Below are 13,053 nucleotides of genomic sequence, written 5' to 3' on the forward strand. Positions count from 1 at the left end.
CATATATATATATATATATATATATATATATACATATATATACATATATAAACAATTAAACTTCACCTAGGGATTGTACTCATCCTCAATATATTGTTGCTTAAAACATTTTGTATATTGTATATGTATATACTATCTATTTATGATTCTCTATCCATATTTGGATAGAAAATATCCATATCCATATTTGGATAAGATGAAGAGGACAATTAACACAGAGCACATCATTGCAAAAGCTCAACAATGACTTTACTTTCTTAGGCAGCTTAAAAAATACCGGTTCAAACATCAACTGCTTGTTCTGTTTTACTCAGCCATTATCGAGTCCATCATAATATCTTCTACTACAGTATGGTACGGTGGCATACATGGAAAAAACTGCAGCGGATTGTCAACAAGGTATCCAAAATCATAGGCAACCCACTCCCCTCAGCTGAATCTCTACATACTCACCGGACTGTAAAGCAAGCAAAGATCATCTCTGACCCCTCACATCCTGCTCATCACCTCTTCTAGCTCCTTCCCTCAGGGAGGCGCTACAGGTCACTGTCCACTAAGATAAACGCTTCACAAACAGTTCACCCCCCCCCCAGCCATCAGGACTCTGAATTCCTCCCTATAGTCCCCTCCTCACACACCATTGGCATAAATACCACCATTCACCTTACTGTTATGTGTGATATGTTTACTTCTTTTATTGTGTAACTGTATTGTTCATGATAATATGTGGCGTGTCTGTTGCTGTCCATATTGTGCTGCAGAGTTTAATGTGTACCAAAAACAAATTCCGCCGGCCTTGGTCATGTGGCTAATAAAACAATTTAATCTAATTTAATCTATTTATATATTTTTATTTGTTCTCATGAATCACACTGGCTGGCATTTATACAGTGCATCCGGAAAGTATTCACACCGCTTCACTTTCCCCACATTTTGTTATGTTACAGCCTTATTCCAAAATGGATTAAATTCCTTTTTTTTCTCATCAATCTACACGCAATACCCCTTAATGACAAAGTGAAAAAGGTTTTGTAGACATTTTTGCAAATTTATTAAAAATAAAAAACTGAATTATTGCATGTACATTAGTATTCACACCCTTTACTCTGTACTTGGTTGAGGCACCCTTGGCAGCGATTACAGCCTCAAGTCTTCTTGGGTATGAAGCTACAAGCTTGGCACACCTATATTTGGGGTATTTCTCCCGTTCTTCTCTGCAGATCCTCTCGAGCTCTGTAAGGTTAGATGGGGAGCGTCGCTGCATAGCTGTTTTCAGGTCTTTCCAGAGATGTTCAATGGGGTTCAAGTCTTGGCTCTGGCTGGGCCACTCAAGAACATTCACAGGCTTGTCCCGAAGCCACTCCTTCATTGTCTTGGCTGTGTGTTTAGGGTCGTTGTCGTGTTGAAAGGTAAACCTTCGCCCCAGTCTGAGGTCCTGAGCGCTCTGGAGCAGGTTTTCATCAAGGATCTCTCTGTACTTTGCTCCATTCATCTTTCCCTTGATCCTGACTAGTCTCCCAGTTCCTGCCGCTGAAAAACATCCCCACAGCATGATGCTGCCATCACCATGCTTCACTGTAGGGATGTTATTAGCAAGGTGATGAGAGGTGCCTGGTTTCATCCAGACGTGACGTTTGGCATTCAGACCAAAGACTTCAATCTTGGTTTCATCAGACCAGAGAATCTTGTTTCTCATGGTCTGAGAGTCCTTTAGGTGCTTTCTGGTAAACTCCAAGTGGGCTGTCATGTGCCTTTTACTGAGCAGAGGCTTCCGTCTGGCCACTCTACCATAAAGGCCTGATTGGTGGAGGCCTGCAGAGATGGTTGTCCTTCTGAAAGGTTCTCCCATCTCCACAGAGGAATGCTGGACCTCTGTCAGAGTGACTATCGGGTTCTTGGTCACCTCCCTGACCAAGGCCCTTCTCCCCCGATTGCTCAGTTTGGCTGGGCGGCCAGCTCTAGGAAGAGTCCTGGTGGATCCAAACGTCTTCCATTTACAAATGACGGAGACCACCATGCTCTTCGGGACCTTCAAAGCTGTAGAAATTTTTTGGTACCCTTCCACAGATCTGTGCCCTGATACCATCCTGTCTCGGAGGTCCACAGACAATTCCTTTGACTTCACGGCTTGGTTTCTGCTCTGACATGCACTGTCAACAGTGGGACCTTATCTAGACAGGTGTGTGCCTTTCCAAATCATGTTCGATCAATTGAATTTATTACAGTAGGACTCCAATCAAGATGTAGAAACATCTCAAGGATGATCCATGGAAACAGGGTGAAACTGAGCTCAATTTTGAGTATCATAGCAAAGGGTGTAAATTCTTATGTACATGCAATATTTCAGTTTTTTATTTTTAATAAATTTGCAAAAAATTTCTACAAAACCCTTTTCACTTTGTCATTATGGGGTATTGTGTGTAGATTGATGAGAAAAAAAAGGAATTTAATCCATTTTGGAATAAGGCTGTAACATAACAAAATGTGGCAAAATTGAAGGGGTGTGAATACTTTCCGGATGCACTGTATGTGTAAAATTTGCCATATAAATAAAGGGCGATTGACCGATTTTAAGGGATTAGCACAAGTGACTCGGTGTCATGGTTGAGATTTAGACATGGTTGGGGTTCAAAGGTCCCCATGAAAATAGTCATATACAGAGGCTTAGGTAGTAAGGTTGTGGTTAGTCTCAGAGTTTGGTTTTTAGGGATTAGAACTAGGGGAAAGGTGTCATGGTAAGTGTTATGATATGGTTGGTGTTAAAAGTGGGCTAAGGATTTGAGGTAGAGTTTAGTCACTGTAAGATTTTAACATGACCCCGCAAACATTGAAGAGTGTGTGTGTGTGTGTGTGTGTGTGTGTGTGTGTGTGTGTGTGTGTGTGTGTGTGAGAGAGAGCGAGTGTGAGTGTATACCTTAATCTTCATGTGCACATCTAGATGGGTGATTTTGGGACCCTTTGTTTCAGTCTAATTGTGGGCTGTCCCAGCAGAACCATAACCTAGAAAACAGACCTATTAAAAAAAAGTTCTCCACCCCCTCATAGTGTCATAGAGGAGAATTAGGACTTCATCCATGCACGCATACACAACATGTGTACACTCACTCTCACAAACACACAGACAGGATACAAGCTGATGGGGATGCACATGTGTGTGTGATTAGTCATTAGCCCAACAAGCCACTGATGAGAAAATGAGGGCAATCTTAAGTGTACAGAAAGAATTTGGGATCTACAGATTTGTCTTTTCATGCGTCCCTTTGGAGATTTGTGTCTACGTGCGTATACCCGTGCTTTCTTATGTGTGTATTGTCTGTTTTTGCATGTGTGTGTCTGTTTGAATGGTGCAGCATGGCGAGGGAAAGGGGCTGACGAATCCCTCTGCAGATTTCATCTCAGGGTTGCCATGGAGATGCACTGGTGGGAAGGCCACCAATGCCTGAGGCAGAGAGAGAGTCGGGGGGGGGGGTGGCGATACAGAGGGAGAAAGAGCAAAAGCAGAGGAGAAAGAAATAGACAGACATACGGGGTTATAGAGAAAGACAGAGGAGTGGGGCTGGTAGTGGTGAGCAGAACATTTTTAAGAGGCTCGTTGATGTTCCCTGGGAAAGCATCAGCACAAAAACAGCCGTGTGTGTGCGTGTATGTGTGTGTGTGTGTGTGTGTGTGTGAGTCTTGTGTTCAATGTTCATGTAATCAGATTACAAATGAAACAAAACAATCGACAGGCTCTCTTCAAAAGGCGTTGTATCCGTTTATGTTTCGCAGGACATTCTTAGTTGTATCTTTGGGTTGCCTCATAAATTATGATAAACCTATGGAAGATGATGACAATGATGACGATACATTGGTGGTCTCCAGACTTCAGATATTGGCTCAGTTTTTCTCTTTACTATGGAAGAAACAAATGAAATCCACATGTAGCGTACTGTCCATTGTTATTCAAACACCTTGACCTTAAACAACAGAAGGGTCAGACGTCCAAACAGTTGTGCTGTGTGTCCGAGGGGTGATCAAGCCTTACAGCCTGGATGTCTGCAGCTCTTGGACTGAATGTTACCTTACGCTTTCATCATTTTCATCAATCAACGATGATGGAAAAATAATTTGATATTCATAAAGCGTAAAGAGAAGCAATAGCAAGTAGGTGCCAAGTAGTCAAAAGCTCTTTGTGATTGAACCGCACACATAAATAGGTTGCTATTCATCCAATGTGTCCACCACCGTCTTCCTTGTTCATCTGCCTGACTCTGTGGCTGCTTCCCTGAAGTGATGGCTGTTCAATCTGTCAACACATCCCACACACAGACTGGAAAACTGTCTTTCCTGCTTGCAATTTTCATTTCTGGAGGATGGGTCAGTTCTTCTGTTTCGGCAGTAGTATTGTGGGAAGTCAGCCTAGTTTAGAGCTATCATATGGGCCTGTGTGTTTGACCCAAAACATCGTTTCCCTGCCTAAACCACTGCCGCCGGTGTGCGAACATCTTCATCATCCGTATCACACTGTTGTTCTACAGCAGTGTGAGTAACCGTATGGGGGGAAGCCTTTTTGCTAGAGTCAGTGGTGTTCAGCATCTCTGGATGAAGACAAAAGCCTACAATTGGTTGAATGCTGCAGGAGAAACGTGCACACACGGGCATCAATGACCTGTAGCCCATCCTTCTGACATTAAGAAAGATATTACATTTGGAAGACTTAACTCTGTTTTTTTTTCCAAATAAGTTTATGAATATTCTTAGAACACAGGTGTCAACGTAGATAAATATAAAAATGGCATGCCAATGCATTTACAGTGCTCTGAAAATTATTATCTTAAATCTGAAAAGATTAAAGTGAACAATATTTCACATCATCTTAATTGTAAAATATTTATAGTGGTATTAACAATAAGAGTTCTTTGATAACTGATGCTCTGTGGTGTGGATGGTTAATGATCCTATTAGGTCTATTGAATACAAATATATTGAACCAAAGTTTATTTGCAAATAAATTTTGTAATGGTACAATATTGTATAGTAGCTACTGTAGTTACTGGCAATGAAACCCCTGCAATGCTTCAGATGCTGTCAAACAAAGCTGGCAGCATACATAATAAATGTATACCCTCCCTAGGAAGGTTTCTTGTGCACACACACACACACACACACACACGCAACACATATATTTTCATGGAGAGCTTTCCCGGCAGGAAGCAGATCAAAACCAGGAAAGGCAGAACTGGGGAGGGAAAAGGAAAGAGAAAGAATAGAGGGATATTCCCTTGGGAGTCCCCACTTTCCCCCTGAGGAGAGGAGGAAAGGAGGTATAGGGAGGGGTGGGCACAACAAGAGCTAAACCAAACACCTCTGCAGCTCTTTTGAAAGCCTATGCTCATTTGGAGGGTAGAAGTGCACTGCGTGAACGATGCATAGAGGCAGCTAAAGCTGGTTACTCGTGATGGGTTTCTCATGGTTTAGGACACACCACATGACTTTAAGCATGATTATAACCACAATTTGGCCATCATCACTGATGACAACTGTTGAACCTAACAGTTGAAAAAAAAAAAGGAACAATATTCGAAAAGAAGCCAAGTATATCAAAGCAGATCCGTCAAAACAGGTCTTAAGAAGTTATTTCCAAGATGCCACTCATTCTGCACGCTGCCAAAGCAGAAATCAGGGTAGGCTGCTATAGTGTGAGCACTTCACTTCTTCTCCTCCTTCCCTCCCCTTCTTATCTACTTCCCTTTCTCTTTTCTAATCCATTCTGTCTGATGTCCTTCCTGTCTTCCCTTTCAATTCCCACGCCCAGCATTTGACTCCAATCTCTGGCTAAATCATCTCCTCGACACTAGCGTCACCACATTTGCTCATACACACATACACACACATACACACACATAAATGTGCGCACACACACACACACACAGTGCATGGCAGCGTTCCAGATGTGAGCCATGTGTCTTCTTATCTATAGTTGCTGATCTCCGTTGGAGGCAGAGGGCATGGCAATAACAGAACAAACAGGAAGTAGAGATCAGACATGCACACACACACACACGGTTGCATGCACACAAACATAAACACACAGGGAGGCACAGATTTTGACGATGAATCTGGTCTCACTCCTACTCAGTGGGCTCATTAAAATGTGTGAAGTGGTCTCTTCTTCTCTTCACTCTCTCTTCAAGGCGCATCCCCCCCTCTCTCAATCTCTATTTCTCTCACACACAAACACTCATGCATAAACACCTTTATTTCTCATCGTCTCTTTCTTTAATGCTAAGTACCGCTCTCTGTCTCTCTTCCTCTGTCTCTCTCTGTCTCTGTCTCTGTCTCTGTCTCTCCCTCTCCTTCTTAACCACTACTGTCACTCTGTAACTTGTCTTGGCGATGGGTTAGGTTTATGTGTTTGTGTCTGATTGGGCATGCATGGTGTGTGCTTGAGGAAGCATACTTGTGTATATATGTGTGTGTGTGTGTGTAAGTGTGTTTGAAAGAGGATAGCTCTGCTATAGTGAATGGTTGCTGGGTAGAACAGGAGGCGTGAGGAAGGAATTTGTTAATTATGAATGGAGGGCTTCTCTCTGTATCTGAACAACACAGTGAGAGTATGTCAGCGTGTGTGTGTGTGTGAGAGAGAGAGAGAGAGAGAGAGAGAGAGAGAGAGAGAGAGAGAGAGAGAGAGAGAGAGAGAGAGAGAGAGAGAGAGAGAGAGAGAGAGAGAGAGGAGAGAGAGAGAGAGAGAGAGAGAGAGAGAGAGAGAGAGAGAGAGAGAGAGAGAGAGAGAGAGAGAGAGAGAGAGAGAGAGAGAGAGAGAGAGAGAGAGAGCGCCTGCCATAACCACAGGCATACCAGGAAGGAAAAGCTGTGTGCTTGGTCAATATTAGACTGTGGCAGTTGATCCTTGTGGGTCGGGGTTGTTTGGTGCTGAGGAAAGGAGTCACAAACCTCAGTCTTTAACCCAAACTGTACAGAAAGAAAGAGGTTCTGCTGGGTGAGCTTGGCTTCAGCACATTGAAAGAAAGGATATGTGTGGCTCACAGTCTGCATTATATAAGTCAAATCTTTCCTGCCGTGCTCCAACTAGAACCATTGTGCGCTATCCAGTGTGTTTTCCCTGTCTGAGCATTGGCACGTGTTTGTGTGTCAACTCTGCATGTTGAAAAAAAAAACTCAAGTCTGATTTGGAAGGTATGAGGTGCAAGTAAAACACCAGATGACGTCCATGTTTAAAGTCTTCTGAATCTATCACTGCTTTACTCCTCACTGTCGCCCCCTAATGGCACACTTTATGTGAACTCAGTCCATGTCCTGGATAAATCACTTTAATCACGCTTTTCGATCCATCCAACCACTGTAAACCAATTTATTGTGAGACGCGAGGATCACATGCCCATTTCAGACCCTGCCTACAGGCTTGATCGACGGCCAAAGGATAAATTACTCCTCTTGTTTCTTGTTGTGTGATTAATTTACTATGTTCCGAGAATTCAAGTGAGATCACCATTTAAAAAAAAAAGAGATGTTTTTTATTTCCAAAATGATTACTGGCGTGTATTCAAACCTTTCAGAAAATGCTGAATCACTCGGACCAAAGTTTTCACATTACTTATTTTGGAATGGACCCTCGTTACTCCAGTCCTTTTTGGATTTTAAGATCTAAGCCTATGTAAGCCCTCATGATAAACACCTCCTCTTCAGGAAAGCCCATCTGTTTGCTTTTGAGTGCACGAATTCAGCATGTATGTTCCTGTGGTGACATGAACTGATTCAGCTTGCTGTGATTTCGTTACCTGGATTATTGAGCATGCATAAGGACGTTACTGTTGTAGCTGTGATCAGGCTGTTCTCCTGGATCTGCATGTTGACCCAGCTCTGCTGGAAGGTCTCAGAGGAGCATAACAAAAAAATATTTCTACCTATACAGCAGCTTATGTGACTACCTCAGATGTGAACACCTTGTTTGGAAGAGTGTGGGTCTGTCTCCTGTTAAGTGACTTTGACACCGGGGTCAACTTTTTCCACATAGACCTCCTTTGCTTAAAATAGACTCATGTTTACAGTTGTAGGTTAGCTACTCACAGATCTACATCTCTCTCTTTCTCTTTCCCTCTCCTTTTGTCGATGGTTCTTTCACACTCACGCACCACACACACGTGTGCACACACACACACGCACACACACCACACACGAGACAGGTCTTTATTTGGATTTAGTCTGGAGAGTGTGTTGTATCTCCTGGTGGCAGATGTGTCTCCACTCTAAATATTGGCCCCAACATAAAGCAACACATGTTCTCGGTAGTGCTTCATCTGTCACGACAACATGCAACAAATTTCAACACATTTCAACACACTAACCGTTCATTGCTTTAACAGAAGACAGCTTGAGGCTTGCTGTAAACATTGAGCACTGCCTTGTGTGATTTCTACATACGAAGATAATGATAAAAACAGAAGATGTAGTATATGTGGGTGTGTGCGCTGTGTATGTGTGTATTTACATGTTCTGTATGTGTGTGTTAAACTGGGTATTCCTTCATATGAAATCCTCTGTGTTGTGTGTCGGTGTTTCCAGGGGCCACCAGAGACATTGGTTCAGCGCTGACCAGGATGTGCATGAGGCATCGCAGCATTGAGGCCAAACTTCGCCAGTTCACCAAGTAAGGGAACCCCTTCACCTTCCTTCCTTCCTTCCTTCCTTCTTCCCTCCCTTCCTCCCTTTCGTCTTTCCTTCCTTCCTTCCTTCCTTCCCTTCCTTCCTTCCTTCCTTCCTTCCTTCCTTCCTTCCTTCCTTCCTTCCTTCCTTCCTTCCTTCCTTCCTTCCTTCCTTCCTTCCTTCCTTCCTTCCTTCCTTCTTGCCTTCCTCCTTCCTTCCTTCCGTCTTTCCTTCCTTCTTGCCTCCCTCCCTTCCTTTCTTTCATCTTTCCTCCCTCCCTTTCGTCTTTCCTCCCTCCCTCCCTTCCTCCCTTCCGTCCTTTCATCTTTCCTTCCTTCCTTCCTTCCTTCCTTCCTTCCTTCCTTCCTTCCTTCCTTCCTTCCTTCCTTCCTTCCTTCCTTCCTTCCTTCCTTCCTTCCCCCTTTCTTTTCTCCCTTGTCTCCTTCCTCACTGGCTTCTTTTTTCTTTGTCCTTCCTTTTTCACGTCTTCCCTCCCTCTTCGTGTCCTCTCCATTTTACTCTTCCCTCCTGTCTTCCTTTTTTCTTCTACTCAATCCTTCCTTACTTTCTTCTTTTCATAATCCGTGCTTTCTTTCTTCTTTCTATCCAATGTCACACATTTTTCTTCCTTCCTTTTATCCCCCCTTCCTTCCAGTTTCTGTCCTGTTTATTTTCCTCTCTTTCCTTCCCACTTGCTTCATTTGCTTCTTGTTTCCAGCTTTGTTCCCTCCTCGCTTCCTTTCTCCCTGCATTTATTGAAGGAATAAAGAAAAAAGGGAAAGTAATAAATACTTCTTTCTCTGCCCCCCCCCTCCCTTCATTCCCTCTCTGCTTTACTAACATACCTAGTTCATAGTGTGGGTTTGTTTGTTGTTATGGTGGGAGGAACATTTCAACAATAAGCACTTTATACAAACCACCAGAGTCCTGGCAAGGGTCTGCTTTAAACCATTGTTTTATTTTCCCCACATGTTCTTTTCATAGCCTAATGACTTCTCCATGGCAAAAGCTGTTAAATTGATGATGATGATGATGATGATGATGATGATGATGATGATAATAATGATGATGATCTACGGGCATGGTAATAATAAAGTAGCCTTTGAAGATCGAGTCATTGGTTATTCCTGATCGTGTGTGTGTGTGTGTGTGTGTGTGTGTGTGTGTGTATGATGATGATGATGATATAACCCTGTGTGTGTATGTGTATTTGTGTCATATGGTCAGACATATGGATAGGGGGTTGGTGGAGGAAATAGGAAAGGAGGGGTGCCTGGTTCGGGATGTTCCAGATACTAAAATAGTGAAGTGGAACGCCACGTGGAGGGAATTTATGTAATGGCCTCGTTCCAAAAATATAGCTCCCTCATTTTTCTGTGGGTTCACTATGTTGAGGGGGATTTCCAATTACTCTTCCTGCCACTAACCAACTGATTTGAAATTACTATACCATGTAACAGATCCATTTGTCTTGTTATCTGGGATGTAACAATGTAGGGCCCCAGGGTCAGACCTCTGAATTCTGACATTTCTGATCATTTAACCTTCTACACAAAATGATTGTTCAGTGCTATGTATAAATCATCCCAGCATCATATTCCTAAGCATGATGCTGGGATACTAATATATTAACATTATGAGAATCCATATGGTAAACTTTTGCATCTACCAAATGGCCAAGGACAAATGTAACCATCTAGTCTGCAGAGAATGTCATAGAGGATTTGCATGAACCCCTCCCGCCCGGGCTATTGCATATTTCAAAATACTCCCCTCTGGAAACTGCTATATTAAAATAAAGACCAAATTAGCAGGACACCTGAACAATGTTTATTTCTCCTCTTAAACAGCGGCCATTTTCAACCAGACAAACTAAGTACTTGAACTGATAACCCCTAGTGATACCTCTCTCACAAACACACACACACACACACACACACACACGACACACACACACACACACACACACACACACACACACACACACACACACACACACACACACACACACACACACACACACACACACACACACACGGATCCAGCTGGGAACAGTTTACTAGCCTATCCAATTGTTATTTAAGGCAGACGTTTAAAAAGTTGAAAAGTGAATCACACCTGTGTTCCCATTAGCTAGTTGAAAGTGATCAGACATCTCCCTGAATGGAAGACTATGTAATCAAATCACTTCAGAGAAAAACAGAGAGCGGCTGAAGAGGATTTCTCATCTTTTGAGAAAATTGTAAATCCTGTTGCCCTTGCTCTTTGTTGCGTGATCGCTATCAGTAAGTTTAACACCTCCGCCTTAAGTGAGTTTAAAATCTTTTTGTCAGGTGCTGTGATTTAGAACGAAAATTCTAAATCACTCGTTATTCAAATGAATCAAAGCAAAATTTAAACGCAGGTACACCCACATGTACACCGCATCAGCGTTGATGACCTTTCCCAGTCAGCTCTTGCGAAATGGGAAAGAAAATGCTAAACAGCAATCGACAAAAGTTTGAGGGTTGTCACAATCCACAATATTTATTTGTGTTAAAATACTGTCATGCTGCTCTTCGCTGAACATGTGACTCATAAAATTATGTCCATGCAGTGATTTCTTTGCATTTATATGGGGGTATATACATACTAGATGTAATCGTCTATGTTATTCTAAATCTGTCTTGGTACACTGTGCCTACTTCTTAATCAAAACAAAGTTAAGTCTGTGACTCATGTGAGTGTATATGGTACATAAATCAGCTACTGACTGATAAACAGTGTATCTAATGATTATCTTGTTCTTCTTCTATCCTACTAACCCCCCCCCCCCCCCTCTATCCTTACAGTGCTTTGATGGAAAGCCTGATCACTCCCCTCCAAGACAGGATTGAGGACTGGAAGAAGACAGCCAAATCAGCTGGACAAGGACCATGCCAAAGGGTACCGCCCACACAGAGCACTTGACCAATCACTTCTCACCAGCCAAAGCCTGCTGCAACCATATTCACCCTCATTGTGGCAAACAAGGTCCCTAAACAGTCTTTAATTACTAACAATAGTACTTATAATTTTAGGTTAATAGTTAACCTCACCCCCCGACCAGGTACATACAAACATGGGAGTTAAGTGCCCCTGCTCATGGACACTTTGTCAGTACCAGTCACTGCCATGTATTTGAACAGCTGCCCTTTGGTGCTTTAATGACCTCCTAATCCAATTCACAGCCCTGTTGGCCAGCACCCAGCATTCTCTGATCGTATTAAATAACATATTACTATTCAAGTTTAATCTTTCTGTGTTCATGCACCATTGCAGAATCTGTTTCATCTGGGACAATTTTAAGAACAAAGAATGATACATTATATTCAATTGTCATTTTCTAGACATCCAAGGTCACATTAAAACTGAATAAAAAATATAGGAACTAGACTCACAGAAATGAACATACAGAGTCAGGCAAAAACAACACGACAACATTAGCACAGGAACATGCATGAAAACATGTGGTCGCGTTTCTCCAGGAAATAATCATGGTGAATATAAGTGTAGGTCGGTATGATTCCAATGTTTCCACATGATTCCTTCGATCATATGAGCTCCCCCAGAGGGTTTGAATTCTTTATGTAGCTTAAAGCCATCTTTGTTCCTTCCCATTTCCAGAGTACAAGAGGTCACGCCACGAGATCAAGAAGAAGTCATCTGACACCATCAAGCTTCAGAAGAAGGCTCGCAAAGGTGCATAACCTCCCCATCACACCCTATCTCACACCCTCTCTTTCCCCTTTCTCTGTCTGTGAAGGGGGTGAATATTAAGGCAGAATTACTTTTCTGTCTGTCACTCACCTCTGCCATCTGACATAGCTATAGCTGTTAAATTATGAGAGTGGGAACAGGATTCCTGTCAAGGTCACGTTGTAAAGGGTCAGCTTGTGTAATGCAGCCTTACTCAGATATCATCAGTTTGAAAGGGTATTATTGTTACGTCTGCCTGCGGCGCTAACAAGGTGTGTGAATTACTTTTATCCGCTTACACTGTACAGTAGACACAGATGAATGAACCTTATGTGACCAGTGAAATAAATCACAGTAGGTGCTTGGAAAATGATGCACCCAGATAGAAAGAAACGGAGAGCATCACATACACTCAAACACCCTTTTGGTGTCGCATGTTACAAATGGAGCATATGAAGCTAACTGGCGTCAATGACAGTATGGAACTCTATTGCCATCTAGTGGTAATAAACAGCATGTCAGGTCTTCCCTCAGCCCTTTTAACACGCTAAGAAACGGAAATGAACAGCGCACTCTCATCTGCAATTTTCATCCAGTTTCAATGCAGATTAAAGAATGTGTTATAAAGCCTTTAAAGGTACAGCACTGCGCTATCATTGCAACTCCTAAATAACTGGAGTTTTGGTTACTTTA

The 13,053-nt window shown here is 42.5% G+C and overlaps 1 protein-coding gene across 1 annotated transcript in view; it reads left to right on the plus strand.

Annotated features, from left to right (window-relative positions):
• mtss1lb (MTSS I-BAR domain containing 2b) overlaps window positions 1-13,053 on the plus strand; it is a 91,882-nt gene that overhangs the window by 64,375 nt on the left and 14,454 nt on the right. The window contains 4 exon segments of the mRNA XM_056278405.1: window positions 8,563-8,647; window positions 11,475-11,538; window positions 11,540-11,565; window positions 12,287-12,363. Coding sequence (XP_056134380.1) covers window positions 8,563-8,647; window positions 11,475-11,538; window positions 11,540-11,565; window positions 12,287-12,363 — 252 coding nt within the window.

This window comes from Lampris incognitus, chromosome 4 (genome assembly GCF_029633865.1).
Source record: "Lampris incognitus isolate fLamInc1 chromosome 4, fLamInc1.hap2, whole genome shotgun sequence".
Lineage (NCBI taxonomy): Eukaryota > Metazoa > Chordata > Actinopteri > Lampriformes > Lampridae > Lampris > Lampris incognitus.